Genomic DNA, 16141 nt, shown 5'->3' on the forward strand with positions numbered 1-16141 from the left:
TACACTACACCTTCAGCTTCATTGCTGGGAATATATAGCGTGTAGGTGTTTGCATCTATTCTGCGCAGTACGTTCTTATCCAGGTTTACTGTAGCATGAAACATTATCCAGATGGACGGCGTTCTTCGCAATATATTTCTAGCGATTACACAATGCAGATGGTCTTTTTTATCAAAAACAAAAAGACAGCTAGGTAGGCGATTTTTGCAAGCAGGTGTAGAAACAAAAAAATCATAGGCTTAAGTGTATCTGTCAGCAGTTTTGTTCCTATGACACTGGCTGACCTGTTACATGTGCACTTGGCAGCTGAAGGCATCTGTGTTGGTCCCATGTTCATATGTGTCCGCATTGCTAAGAAAAATGATGTTTTAATATATGCAAATGAGCCTCTAGGAGCAACGAGGGCGTTACCGTTACACCTAGAGACTCTGCTCTCTCTGCAACTGCCGTGTACCCTGCATTTTAATTGACAGGACTAGGCAGTGAGAACATTATCATGTCTGCCCCTGTCAATCAAAGTGCAGAGACCGCGGCAGTTGGAGAGAGAGCGGAGGCTCTAGGTGTAACAGCAACGCCCCTGTTGCTCCTAGAGGCTCATTTGCATAAACATATTTTTTCTCAGCAATGCAGACACATATGAACATGAGACCAACACAGACGCCTTCAGCTGCCAAGCGCACATGTAACAGGTCAGCCAGTGTCATAGGAACAAAACTGCTGACAGATGCCCTTAAAGGGGTTGTGTCACTTCGGCAAATAGCATTTATCATGTAGAGAAAGGTCTATTATCTATTATCTATCTATCTATCTATTATCTATCTATCTATTATCTATCTATCTATTATCTATCTATCTATTATATATCTATCTATCTATTATCTATCTATCTATTATCTATCTATCTATTATCTATCTATCTATTATCTATCTATCTATCTATCTATCTCATATCTATCTATCTATCTATCTATCTATCTATTATCTATCTATCTATTATCTATCTATCTCCTCTTGCCCACGAATGTAAGGGCAAGACAGTGGGGCAGCCGCATGCGGAACGCAGACCCAGTCACTTGAATGGGGTCCGTGATCCATCCGTTTTGCAAAAAGATAGAGCAAGTTCTATCTTTTAGTGGAACGGAAGCACGGAACAGAACCGCATAGTGCGTCCGTTTCGTGCTTCCGTTCCGCACCGCATATCCAGATTTGCGGACCCATTCAAGTGAATGGGTCCGCATCCGTTATGCGGAGTGCATATGGCTGGTGTCCCGTGTATTGCGGAACCGCCGTATGCGGCCCGCAGCACGGGCACGGAGCCCTTATGTTTGTGTGCAAGAGGCCTATATCTGTATCTATTATCTGTCTATTATCTATTGTCCCTGAAGGATAGAGATCTATACAAAACGCGTAGGAGTTTGACACTTCTAGGCAGCAGTAGTTCCCTAAGTGACGTCACTTAGCGTTCCATGTGAGCGAGAACATTGAACATAGGAACGGAGCTGAGCCACTGGCCTGGGCACACTCCGAAAAACAGCACTTACCTACCACACCCTGGAGATAAGCAACGGTATCTTAGAGTGGAAAAGGGGCGTGGACGGGAGGAAGAGCATAGCGGAACAAGGTATTTAAATATCATTGTAACAAACTGTATGTATTAGTGTTAAGGGAAACAAACGTCGCTTCGTTCACAGCTTTGGAATAATACTGTGTGGACATCAGTCTCCGTAATATATTAGAATGTATGGGCTCCAATGAGCCGAAGTCAGTTATTCACAAAGTCGCGGGTGACTTCGTTGAATAACTTCGGTAGTTGATTTTTAAAGTGGAAAACCAATTTAGAACTTGAAACCGAACTCGGCTTCGGTAACGACTAGTACCTCGGAACTGAAGCCGAGTTCGGTTTCAAGTTTTAAATTGGTTTTCCACTTTAAAAATCAACTACGAAGTCACACGCGACTTTGTGAATAACTGACTTCGGCTCATTGGAGCCCATACATTCTAATACGGTACACCAGCAAGAGAGGGGTGCGAGCGTTGCGTGGAACCTGACCTATAGCGTTGCATTCATTACATACAGGCAGCAGGAGCGGTACCGCAGCGAAAGTACAGGTTGCAATAGGTGGTTGTAAAGGCGCTAGTGTCTTCCAGATATACCATACTAGTTCACATGCATTGAACGCCATGATTCTCATTGACTCCACATCCACTGTAGAGGAGTCACCCGGTATACTCTACATCAGGCACGCTCAACCTGCGGCCCTCCAGCTGTTTCAAAACTACAACTCCCATCATGTCCGAACAGCCTACAGCAGGGCATTGTGGGAGTTGTAGTTTTACAACAGCTGGAGGGCCGCAGGTTGAGCGTGCCTGATCTACATTGATTCATTAGTGTATTCTGCTGACACATAAATGTGCATGAAAATGTAATTACTGTTCATCACAGAGATAATGTGCATCAAACGCCTGCTATTTGTTACATTGTAAATCTTCATCTTTTATTTCCGCTAATTACAAACATTCCTCTGTCACATGGCGCACACAATCCAGCGCCAGCGCGACTAGGCCATAAATCAAGGGAGACGTGTCAGCATACTCACCCCGAACAAGCAGTTCTGCCTCATCCGATACACTGTCAGCCGTGGTCTGCACCCTGCAGCCGTATCTCCCAGCATGCACCAGGAGGATGTTTCTAATCATTAAATCGGCCGATGACGCTTGCTGGAAAAGAAGGGAACGCCCAGTTTAGTGCATTAGAAATGTAAATATCTACAGCTGTGAAATATTGTAGCTAGAGAGAGCACAGCAGCAATCACATGATGAATAGTCGCCTTGTAGCAATGTATTCACACCTGACAATTTTGTAACATTTTTGGGGTAGCAGTTTTGCAAAAATGGGAGCAAAAAAAAATATAAAGTGAAAGAATCTAAATAATCAGAATGTGAGGTTCGTTAAAGGCTATGTACATCTTCGGAGGCAATTTTTTTTTAGGTATGCATGTTACAAATTTTTAGCTATAATATAATAATAATATAAAAAATATTGAGCTTTTCTGTCACGAAGAGTTAACTGTTTTTCTAAGGCTACATGCACACGAACGTTGTTTGTTTCCGTTCCGTTTTTTTTTTGCGGATAGGATGCAGGCCCATTCATTTCAATGGGTCCGCAAAAATGCGGACAGCATACCCTGTGCTATCCGCATCCGTATGTCCGTTCCGTAGCCCTGCAAAAAAAAATATAACATGTCCTGTTCTTGTCCGTTTTAGGCATTGTTACAATGAATCTGCAAAAAAAACGGATGGCATACAGATGGCATCAGTTTTTTTTTTTGCGGATCCACAATTTGCGGACCGCAAAACACATACGGTTGTGTGCATGTAGCATAATTGTGTGACTAGTACTTTCAATTTGTGCCGGTCATCTAATTACCCTTATCTCTAAACTACTGAGAGGTCATAAACACTTATTGAAGCCACATTCATATCAGTAAAATAAGAACTGAGCTATAATGAGTGTTTATAAGGTCAGAGAGCAGAGATAAGGAGTCCGACAGCTCCTGGTCTGACGGAAAATACAAAAAATTCAGAGGCTGCTTTTAGAGCATGTCAGCTCTGTACAGAAAATGAATTTTAGCTAAAAATGAGTACAATGCAATATTAAAAAAAAGGTAAACATTAGGCTCCTTTCACACGGGCGAGTTTTCCACGTGAGGTGAACGCATTGCACCCGCACTGAATCTGGACCCATTCACTTCAATGTGGCTGTTCAGATGAGCGGTGATTTTCACTCATCACTTGTGCGTTGCATGAAAATCACAGCATGTTCTATTTTCTGAGTTTTTCACGCAAAGCAGAAGTGGGTCTGCGTGAAAATCGCAAGCATCCGCAAGCAAGTGCGGATGCAATACAATTTTCACACATGGTTTTTAGGAGATGATGTTAGTAAATTGATAAAAGTCAATTTACTGTATTATTTTTCCTTATAACATGGTTATAAGGGAAAATAATAGCATTCTTAATACAGAATGCTTAGTAAATTGTGCAAAACACACTGCACTCGCGTGAAAAAACTGAGCAACGCAACGCAATCGCAGTCAAAACTGACTGAAATTGCGCACGCACTCGCACGGTTTTCCCTGTCACACTCGTCTGCAAGGGGCCTTAAGGGCTCAGGGGCAGAGAAGTAGGGCAGTGTCTACACTGCGCAGACAGAGGCAGTTGATATTTGTGTGGCTCCTATTAAAGGGGTTTCCCAGACTAGTCATGAATGTTGGATCAAGACAGTAGATCAAAAAGGCAGCAGCACTTGCATGTCGATAGGTCATCAGTATCTGATCAGTGGGGGTCCAACACCCGGGACCCCTGCCGATCAAATGTTTGAGAAGGCAATGGTTCTCACAATAGTGCTGGGTCTTCTCCAGCTTTGTCTAGACCATGTGACGTCACGTTCATCAGTCACATGGCCTAGCCGCAGTTCAGCCCCATAGAAGTAAATGGAGCTGAGCGTAATAACAAGCACAGCTGTTATACAATGTACCGTACTACACTGTGCTTTGTGAGCAGAAAGGCCACGGCACTACTACATGCACCTGGGCCTTCCAAATATCTGATCATTGGGTGTCCTGGGTGTTAGACCTCCACCGATCAGATAGTGATGACCTATCCTGAAGATAGGTTATCAGTATAAAAGTCTCAGAAAACACCTTTACTCCATTCCAACTCCTTTGAGAAACATCACCGCTGAGGCCAGACACTGGATGCAGTGGTGCACAGGACCCCATCCATGCGGAAGTCCAGTGAAGAGAAACCAAGAACCACAGAGCCAGAATGGAGCACCAGGGAGCAGGTAAGTATGGATTTTTCTTTACAGGTACTGGAGGTTGAAGTAGAGAGATTTAAAAAAAAATCTTAGACTACCCCTTTAAGCAAAGCTCCTTTAATGTGAGCTGTACAGACCATCAGCTGCCTCCAATTGTGCTGTATTGCCACTGCCCAACACCTCTACATCCACCCCTGCTTAAAGACCCTGCATTCTGATTGGCTGATCTGAATGCATTCTTTGTTCTTATTGGTTGAGCATTCAGCCTCCAAGGATCCTTCTGCCGAGTTCTAATTGTCAAAGCTTACTATGATTTCAGTATTCTGATAGTAAAGGGCAGATTTGTAGCGAATTTTTTATTTTTTTTGTGAGCAAGGCATAGCACAATGTACTGTATATGGAGGGTGTCTTTAATTAACTGTTCATTATGTGTGTGGGGTGTTAGTTTGATAAGACAGGCCTCTGTATTACCGCTCCATTGTGTCCATATTTGATGCGTGTGTTTAACAGATACCATCAGCGCACGTCCGATCAGCTGAACTTGTTATACATATGTATAAGCGCCTCTTAACGAGCGATGCAATGCCGAGGAGTTAATTAGCAAGTCACAATACTTGTCAGCTCTTAATTAGCTGCTATGAACAATTGTCGTCAGGTTATCCTGATGCAGCACCAGTGATTAGACCAACAATGAAATAAACAGTATATACAGTATCTGTACATCATAAATGGGTTGTTCCAGAAAAAATTGGGGGTGGGGGGGCCTTACTGTCATATTAAATAATTAGAATCACTATTAAACTGTCTCTTAACTCGTCAAAAATTAGGAGCTTCTTTGGTTGGAGTAGTTTTTCGGCAACTTTTACGGCTTTTTCCCGACATAAAAGGAATAAGTTTGGCAGGGCCGGAATTCCGGCCCTGGTCCAGTCCCCTCCACTCCCTCGATACTGCTTTTTGTCAAACAACGTAAACATGCCTGTGTGAGAAATATAGTCACACTTGCGTTTAAAAGTCGCAAAAAACGGGGTCACGCAACAAGTTTACACCAAAAAAGGGCATAAAACTGTTAGGAAGCTCTTTTCCCTGTATGCACTATACAGTATCTCACAAAAGTGAGTACACCCCTCACATTTTTGTAAATATTTTATTCTATCTTTTTATGGGACCACACTGAAGATATGACACTTTGATACAATGTAAAGTAGTCAGTGTACAGCCTTTATAAAAGTGTAAATTTGGTGTGCCCTCAAAAGAACTCAACACACAGCCATTAATGTCTAAACTGCTGGCAACATAAGTAAGTACACCCCTAAGTAAAAATGGGCAAATTGTGGCCAAAGTGTCAATATTTTGTGTGGCCACCATTTTTTTCCAGCACTGCCTTAACTCTCTTGGGCACGGAGTTCCCTGGAGGTTCATAGGTTGCTGCTGGAATCCTCTTCCATCCTCCATGATGACATCATGGAGCTGGTGGATGTTAGAGACCTTGTGCTCCTCCACCTTCTGTTTGAGGATGCCCCACAGATGCTCAATAGGGTTTAAGTCTGGAGACATGCTTGGCCAGTCCATCACCTTTACCCTCAGTTTCTTAAGCAAGGCAGTGGTCGTCTTGGAGGTGTTTGGGATCATTACCATGTTGGAATACTGCCCTACAGCCCAGTTTGCGGAGGGAGGAGATCACGCTCTGCTTCAGTATGACACAGTACATGTTGGCATTAATGGTTCCCTCAATGAGTTGTAGCTCTCCACAGCCGGCAGCACTCATGCAGCCCCAAACCATGACACCCCAACCACCAGGCTTGACTGTAGGCAGGACACATTGAGGGACAATTACTAAGCATGTTGCACCAGAATTATGGCGTAAAATGAACCAAAAACAATGGCATTTTGATTTGCGCCAAATATTTCAACTATTTTCTCCAGAATTTTTACCATAAAGAATGCATCACAACAGAAATGAGTTCTAAATGTCAAAGTGGGTGGGGCTATCAAATTGCTGCATATTACGCCTCATTTATCACCCTCTGATCTACAGAAATGTCTCAAATTGTTAAGAACAATTAAGCCGGCTTATGTGGTAGTGTTTTGTGTAAAAAGTCGCATTTATGGCAGAAAGATGCGACTTTTGGTCAAAAAGTCACAATTTTGAAAGGAAAACCAACTTGTGGGAACAAGTGACGGGTAAGTATTAAACCAGGATGATATAACTGAGCTAAACTACAGGGTTTTGTCAGTAAATTGACATTCAACAAATACAAAACAATAACAAAAACATCCCGAGTCTGAGACAAAAGTTGCAATTTCCCCCTGGAAATGTCGCAAATATGCTTCAAAAGTCGTAATTATGTTTCAAATGTCTCAAGTGTGGTCTGGTGGGGGGTGGCTAACTTTGCACGATCACGGTTCGCCGAAAATGGAAACATATGGCGATGTCCGCCAGCGCCATATTCTTTTGCATTGCGCCAAACTTTGACCCATGACACATCCATCAGGTGGGACAGGACAGTCAATTGAGACGTTTCAGTAAATGGACACCCCCCCACCCTATCAAAGAACCGGATCTGGCATCTATTTTACATTCTGTGTTTTGCCAGTATAGGGAGAGGTTGCTTTGTGGAGCAGGGACAGGCTGTTAGGGACACCAAACTCTAGCTAATAGGGCCACAAAAGTCCTTTTAAGGACTGGTATAGGTGTGCTATCGATAGGTGTTATATATTGATGGGTGTGATATACTTATAATATACTTTCCTAACATAGAAAGTATATTATAGTGCATTTGTATTATGCAGCAGTTGTGTGCGGTTCTGCTGTGATACCGCAGCTATATAGAGGGACAACCTCTATTGGAACAACTAATTGCAACGGGTGTGATATATTGAGGCAGGGTGACTGTGGCAGGGTGACTGTGTTTTTAAGTCCTAGCTACTTTTCTGTTTTCAATGGTCTGTACAACCAAGAACTTTGGTGTTCTATGCATATTATCTTGTTTTTAATGCATATCGAATAAAAGTGACATATTAATTGGACTTGGGCCAAGATAGGTTTATTGCCTACTCAGGCATTTGTAAATAAAGGCCATCAAGCATGTAACCCGTGGCTCCCATGTGGATTTGATGTTACCGCCAAGGATTGCATGCAGGCCTGCCTCTTCTTCTCCTCCTCCTACTCCATCCTCCGTCTCCTCCTCGGCTCACTCTCCTTTTCCACTGCTACCGCCTCTTCCGCTGCGCCCCCCAAGCTCCCCAGAACCTATTTGACGTCCCAGGTGAGACGTTGCCATGCTGTGCTGCGTCTGTTGTGCCTGGAAGCCAAGAGCCACACCGGTCCTGCACTCCTTTCAGCTGTGCAGTCGCCAATCAGTGGCTAACCCCGCTCAATTTGACAGTTGGTAAAGTGGTGTGCAACAACGGTGCCAATCTGCTGAGCACGCTGAAACAGGGCAAAATGACATACGTACCGTGCATGGCACACGTCCTGAACTTAGTCGTGCAGCGATTCGTTGCCAGATACCCAGGACGTCTTGCGGCAGGCCAGGAAAATCTCTGGCCATTTTAGAAGATCTTACATGGCCATGGCTCGCCTTACTGATGTTTAGTGGCAACACCAATTGCCCATCAGACGTCTGATTTGTGACAGCCCGACACGATGGAACACCACCTTGTATATGCTTGATAGGCTGCTCCAGCAGTAATGTGCAGTTAACGACTACCTGTACGAACTCTGCAGCAGGACAGGTTCTGGGGAGCTTGGTTTCTTTTCACTGCGCCAGTGGCTGCTCATGCGCGACGCATGCAGACTTCAGCAGCCATTTGACGAGATCACCATTACTGGTCAGTCGCAGCCAGGGCGCCATCAGTGACATCGTACCTTATGCCTTTTCTGGAGCGTGCATTGCGTTGTGTCATTGATCAAGCCGTCGAAGAGCAAGAGTTGGAAGATGAGGAAGTCACAATGCTGAATGAATTCCCAGGGGGGGCTACTCCATCTGAGACAAGTCAGCAGGAGTCTAAAGAGGAGGAGGAGGAGGATGGTGGCTGGGGAGAGGAGGAGGAGCAAGAAGAGCAGGCTTTGAGGGGGACTTTAAACTTTTCAGGGATCCCTGGTGTTGTCCGTGGCTGGGGGGAGGAGACGGAGGACGACATCCTCCTGGGCGATGAGCAGGAGCCAGGGTGCTCCACCGCTTCCAATTTAGTGCAAATGGGGCCTTCATGCTCCAGTGTTTGAAGAGGGACCCCAGTATAAAAAGTATAAAGGGGCAAGGACCAGTACTGGGTGGCAACGTACTTAGACCCCCGTTACAAACACAAAATGGCAGACATGTTACTAGGATCACAGGGGGCTGGCAGAATGCAGCATTTCTAGGCCTTGCTGTGAGAGATGCTGCATTCTGCTGTTGCGGGCGCTGGCAGAGGAATTTCCACCCACAGCGAAACAGGTGCGGGTACCAATCCTACCGCGCCTGCAAAAACATGGCGGTTTGAAGATGTGTTGGTCACTTTGGATATGATATCATTCTTGCAGCCAACCCATCGTCAGCCGCCCTCCGGATCCAGCCTCAGGGAACGCCTAGACTGACAGGTGTCCGACTACATCGGGTTAAGCTGTGGAAGCTCTGAGTAGCGAGGAACACCTGGACTACTGGGTGTGCAGGCTTGACCTGTGGCCAGAGCTGGCACAATTTGCCATGAAACTCTTGGCTTGCCCCTCATGTCAGGTGAATGCCTAATTTTTGGGGCCTGTACTTGCCTACAGAATTTTTTTAGCCAGTAACTGCCTAATGTACCTCCAGCCACATCATTTCAAGTTCTTTTCTGTCAGTTGAATGCCTAATATTTGGGGTCTGTACTCCAGCGGCCTACATTAAAATTTTTATCCAGTGACCGCCTAATGTACCTCCAGCCACATCATCACAAGTTTTTTTCTGTCAGGTGAATGCCTAATTTTTGGGGCCTGTACTCCCGTGGCCTAAAAATTTTCTAGGCTCCAGCAGGGCACATTTTTGAGAGTTTCCCTTTAAGCCGCATAAAAATGTCCCCCGATTAAGATACATATTTTTTGTGGGAATTTTTGTCAATGATCCCCCTCTGCTATGTCACTGTCCATGTTGTGGGACTATTTGTGCACTTCTAGTAAGTATTTGGTGGCTGCAAATATGACCTGAAGGTTTTTCAGGTTCGCCGGCCTCGCGGCCGATGTTCGTCCATCACTACTGACTACTGCACATTGTATCAAAGTGTCAGATCTTGAGCGCTGTCCCATGAAAAGATATAATAAAATATTTACAAAAATGTTAAGGGTGTACTCGCTTTTGTGAGATACTGTATATATGGTTTTTATTTTTCATCAATGTATCTGTTGAGGGCTCCCATTTTGCAGGACAAGTTTTAGTTTTTATTGCCACCATTTTGGGGTACACAACTCTGTGATTAACTTTTGTTAACTCTTTTGGGAGGAGAGGAAATAACAGCAATACTACAATTGAGTTTTTACATTGTTAATTTTTACGGCATAAATAACATGGACACTTTACTCTCTGGGTCAGTACGATTACAGCGATACAAATACACAAATTTTTTTCTTACGTTTTTTACATTTGCGCAATTAAAACTCTTTTTTTTAAATAAAAATAAAATAAAGTGTTTTTGCATCGCCGCATTCTAAGAACCATAACTGAGAGAGGGAAACCGTAACTCTGACTATTGACTGTGGCATCTAAGGGATTAAACAACCCAAAATAGCACTTCTGCTGATCTGGACAGTTAAAGCAGCAGCCTGGCCGTGACGGGAAAGCCAAGATCCTGCTCTGCGTGGCACGTAAGACCCATGCAGAGCTTCTTCTATGGGCGACCTATAATAAAGCCAAATAAAGACTGCCATAAATACATGTCAGTGGTCATTAAGGGGTTAAATAATTTTGGCTGTTTTTCCTTTTCTCTATGGCAGCACTATACCATGAAAATGTAATACAAAATATTGTCCTTCTTTAGCAGTCAATGCAGAGCATAGGCATCGCTACAGGGGGGGCAAGGGGGGGCAATTGCCCCCCCCATGGTTATTCCTCCCCCCCCCCCCGCGTGTCTTCCCGCTGATTCCCCTTTAAACCGCTGTCCTGCGCCGCCGCTAGTACAGCCAGAACAGTCTTTAACGCAGGGCAAAAGGGGCAACTGCCTCTTTAGTCCCACTGGCCACTGGTGACGTGGGGGGTGATACAGATGGTAGGTAGTGATGCAGGGGGCAGTGGAGAGAGAGGCGTCTCCCTTCCCCGTTCCTCTGATATGCTGCAGGCACTAGGCCTGCAGCCTATCAGAGGCCGCTGCAGGCGGCGCGATGGCGTCATCGCGCTGCCTGAGCCGTACAGCGCGGGATACAGGATGGAAGAGGCCTGCATCGCATCGCTGCCAGCCTGATGGCGGTGAGTATAAGTGTTTATTTTTTTTATATGGTATTACTACTGGCACATAATTGGGGGGCATCCATGGGGGCACCTGTTACTGGCACATGATTGGGGGGCACCTATGGGGGCACTTGTTACTGGCACATGATTTGGGGGCATATATGGGGGCACTTGTTACTGGCACATGATTAGGGGGCATCTATAGGGGAACCTGTCACTGGCAAATGATTGAGGGGCATCTATGGGGGCACCTGTTACTGGCACATAATTGGAGGGCTTCTATGGGGGCATCTGTTACTGGCACATAATTGGGGGGCATCTATAAGGGCACTTGTTACTGGCACATTATTGGGAGGCATCTATGGGGGCACATCTTACTGGCACATTATTGGTAGGCACTGTGGGGGCATCTATGGGGCACTTCTTACTGGCACATTATTGGTGGCACTTTTTACTGGCACATTATTGGGTGGCACTATGGGGGCACTTCTTACTGGCACATTATTGGGGGCATCTATTGAGGCCACAAAGAAGGCATATTTTATCTGGGGGAAGGGGAAGAGGAACCCTATGGGGGCTTCTACTGAGGCCACAAAGAAGGGGTATTTTATATGGGGGGTTCTGTATAGCTGTATTTTATACTGGGGCACATTATAGTGGGTACTATGGGGAAGGGGAGAGAGGAGTACTATGGGCTCATCTATGGGGGCACTAAGAAGGGGTATTTTATACTTGAAAATTATGGGGGACAAGGAGGGCATCTACTGGGGCACTATATAGGGGTATTTTATACTGGCACATTATGGGAGCACTATGGGGACATTAGCTCAACTGGGGGCATTAAAAGGGGTATTTTTTGCACTGGCACATTATAAGGAGAATTATTACTACTGGGGGCATTATGGTGGGCTTTATTACTACTGGGGGTCTATGGGGAACATGATTACTAGTATGAGCACTATGGGAGCATTATTACTTCTGGGGCACAGTGGGGACATGTTTGGGGTACTGTAGGAACACTATTACTATCATGTGTGCTCTAGCAGAGAATTATTCCTATTGGTTGGACTTTTGGGAGCACTATTACTGTGGGGGCACCTTGGCGCAGTATCAGCTTACCACAATTATTTTTGGGGGACGTTATGTTTACACTATTAGTGTCAGGGGCACTATTTGCTGGGCACAGTTATTTTAGGGCAAGGTGTGCCAATAATTATTGATGGGCACTATGTGCATGGTACTAGTATTACCAGGGGGTTTATCTGTTTCTGCAGTATAGTATTGGGGAGCACAGCGGCACAGTAGAAGATGGGAGGATGATGAAAACGTAGTAAACTAAGATTTTATTTTGTCAAACTGCAGAGACGAGAAATGGCTAAAAAATGGTGGTCTGGTCTGAAGGTCTGAAAGAAGATGAGGAAAGAGAACATCTACATTAAAGGGGACATCACTGGATGTAAGAGGTATGGGGCGCTGTATTACCCTGTATGTAGGGGTGGATGGAGGGGTTAGTAGTACAGTACTATCTGCACATTGTAAAAAAAAAGTAATCTGCAAAATAATATATATTTGTGTCAGAAGTTGTGCTTTTTTAATTTTTAGAATAATGATACAGCCATTTTATTTGATACTTTTGTGCTGATTCTTTTCCCCCCCTCTATATTAAGGAACACTATAGTCACCAGGACCACAACAGCTAAACGTAGTAGTTCCGGTGTCTATAGCATGTCTCTGCAAGCTTTTTAATGTAAACACTGTCTTTTCAGAAAAATAGGCAGTATTTACATTACTGCCAAGGAACACCTCTAGTGGCCACTCATCATTATTAAAGTTTACTACACTACGAGGTGTGTGGATTTCTTTTTTTCTGTGTGTGTTGTGGTGGAGAGCGTGATTGCATGCTAGGGTGTGGGAAGGCGGGATCCAGGGGGCCCAAGTAAATTCATGCCCAGAGTCTGATCAATATTAAAGACGGCCCTAAGTACAGCGGCGATCTGTCAGTTTTGCCAAACTGAAAGTACTGCCCATGCTGCCCGCCCGCTTCACTACGGGCTCCTCGGCAGTCGGCAGCCAAGTGAATCTTCCCCCGCCCACCTCAGCTGCTATTGGCTGGGAGGGAGAGGGCAGCACTGTCATTGGATGCCTGTGTATTTCAGTCTAGCAGGATGCACCCCTGACCAGCACCCCCTGCGTTACATGCACCCTTGACCAGCACCCCCTGCGTTACATGCACCCCTGACCAGCACCCCCTGCATTACATGCACCCCTGACCAGCACCCCCTGTGTTACATGCACCCCTGACCAGCACCCCCTGCGTTACATGCACCCCTGACCAGCGCCTCCTGCGTTACATGCACCCCTGGCCAGCGCCTCCTGCGTTACATGTGCAGCACGCCAGACCTGCAGGTTATTGCGATAGTGAGGTCACTGTTATGGGCAATCGAGGGTTACTCACTGTATTGGAGAACCCTGAGCAGGCATGCGGCAGTGAAGGAGAGGTAGACACAAGTTCCTCTGGGGCACACTCAGTATGTAGGGACCAGGCCTGATGGTGGATGAGGTGCCCTGGATGTTACAGGTATTTTGAGTGCCTGGGGCAAGGTCCCTTTAAGGATCGTGACGCCAGTGCCTGTAACGGTGGCACACCGGTTTCCAGTAGCAATAAGTGAGGTACACAGGTGGTATATAGTGAACCAAACGTTGCTTTACTTTAAACAGTCCAAACTTTGTACATACAGTTGATAATGATGCAGTCCCTTTTAGCATAAGTTCCACAAGCAGGCTTACATCCAATGATGGCAGGTATAATCTTGCAAGATACTTGGAGGGTAAACAATTAATGCTTCACAGTCCAGGCTGCACTATCTCCACAGCTATTCTGTCTGGCTGTATCCCAAGGCCCGGATGCCTAAATGCTGGCTTTAATCCTTGGTAAAATAATCTTCCTCCCGTATTGACCCTTGCTCCTACTTTATAGTACCTCTGCCCATCAGTTTACTTATCTGAGCTGGTTGTATTGTCCTTGCTTTATATGCAGGGGGCTGCAGGTTTCTCCCAGAAGGTAAGTACTTCTTCTGGAGTAATCTTCTGAGCTACACTTAGACTCAGGAGCTTCAGGCTGACTAGGATACACTTCTAGCCACCTGGACTGAACTAACTCTCCCCTGTCTGGGCCTACCTATATATACTTAGGGCTCTCTAGCTCCCTCTAATGTCTAGGAGGCTAAACTACACCCTGACAGGCCTGACACCCAGATAACACAGGGAAATGCATAATTAAACATCACAGTAATGCAAAAGACATATTAACCCTTGTGTAGTGCCCACCTTTACCTAGTGGGACACTTACATATGCACCCCTGACCAGCGCACCCTGCGTTACATGCACCCCTGACTAGAGCACCTTGCGTTACACGCACCCCTGACCGCCGCATTCTGCGTTACAAAGCAGAATAAGTAGTATTAGTTGCACACACCAACAACATCCACAGGGTTATTTCACAAAAGGGTGAAGAGTTTGGAGAAGTGAACAATATAGGACAACATGGCTGATTTGAAATTTAAAAAAAAAATTCAGCTCACTTTCCTATCCAGTTATGTTGTCCTAGATTGTTCCCTTCTCCAAACTCTTCACCCTTTTGTGAATAAGCCTGTGAGCGTCTGTTCATTGGTCTTCTTTAGTGACATGTTTAACATATGAGATTATTTACACAGCCCTGGTCAGGGGCGTAGCTATAGGCTCATGGGCCCAGGTGCAAGAGTTCAATTTGGGACCCCCCCTACCCTCCGACTGTGTCACCATGGCCCGCCGTAGGCACTGTCTGTGGCAGCATAGTGACTTCTGTGTTACAGGGGGGCTGTCCTCGCTGCCAAAGAATCTCCCCCTGCCACTTGATTGACAGGGACGGATATCTCGCCGTACCAGGACAATTGCACGCCTGCGCTGCTGCTCTGAGTAGTGGCGCATGTGCTCAGAGTCACTGCAACCCAGAAGTAGCAGCACATGTACTCTGCTCTTCTACCATTGTAGCAGCAGTGCAGGAGGGAGATTTTCAGGGCCCCACAACATGTCCAGAGACTCCAGCCTCCAGCCCTATCAGTCAAGAGGCAGCAGCCAGCAGGGACCGTCACAGGCTGTGGGTCCAGTGGAAGCTATCCAAGGCATCACATGGAGGAACTGCAGTTTGGCATTACATTTGCTGTAGTTGCTCATTGTAGATGTAGCAGAGCTGAGTTTGTCACTTGCCTAAGACTGAGGGGCGGTGGGGCAGTTTGTCACTTGCCTAAGGGGGGGCCTCCCACTGTGCACATTAATCCTGGATGAGCAATCGCTGCTGGCCTGCTGCAGTCACATCTGATGAGACTGAGATTTCCTAAGGGGGTATTGACTGGTCTGGCAGTTTATCACGATCTCACCGGCGCTCTGGGTCAGGGGACTCACTCAGGGACAGTCACTCACTGGACCGGACCAGGACCACAGTCGGACGGTCCAGTTTATCACGCCGCCAGCGACGGGCTCACCTCAGTATATCAATCAACAGTGTCTCGCAGTCGCAGAGTCGCAGGACAGGAGTCACTCCCTCGCAAGTTGGCTAACAATCCGGCGGTCAGCACACAACTTCCTCTTCCTGAGACCTGAACTGAAGCCACTCCCCCTCCTCACTTCGCCTGCCCTGCACAGTGCACGTGACGCAGGGCTCGCCTCTCTGCCTCCGCTCTCCGCCCCCTATGATTTTAGTTATCAGCTGCAGGCCGCGCCGCCCGCTTTACTGTGGCTCTCCTGGCTTGAGGGGGCCCCATGAGCCCCCCTGACTTAGGGGCCCGGTCACAAATGCGATCCCTATAGCTACGCCAGTGGCCCTGGTGTTTGCTGAAACTGCTTTAAACTATAAAGAAACGTTTTCCAGAGTGTTTCTCGCTTTCTCAGGTC

At 46.1% G+C, this 16141-nt stretch overlaps 1 protein-coding gene across 1 annotated transcript in view; it reads right to left on the bottom strand.

The window, feature by feature from the left end:
* CNTN5 (contactin 5) overlaps positions 1–16141 on the bottom strand; it is a 626057-nt gene that overhangs the window by 168334 nt on the left and 441582 nt on the right. Inside the window, exon 15 of the mRNA XM_040422478.1 lies at positions 2598–2718. Within this exon, the coding sequence (XP_040278412.1) occupies positions 2598–2718 (121 nt within the window). The remainder of the gene's footprint in view (positions 1–2597; positions 2719–16141) is intronic.

This window comes from Bufo bufo, chromosome 3 (assembly GCF_905171765.1).
Source record: "Bufo bufo chromosome 3, aBufBuf1.1, whole genome shotgun sequence".
NCBI lineage: Eukaryota > Metazoa > Chordata > Amphibia > Anura > Bufonidae > Bufo > Bufo bufo.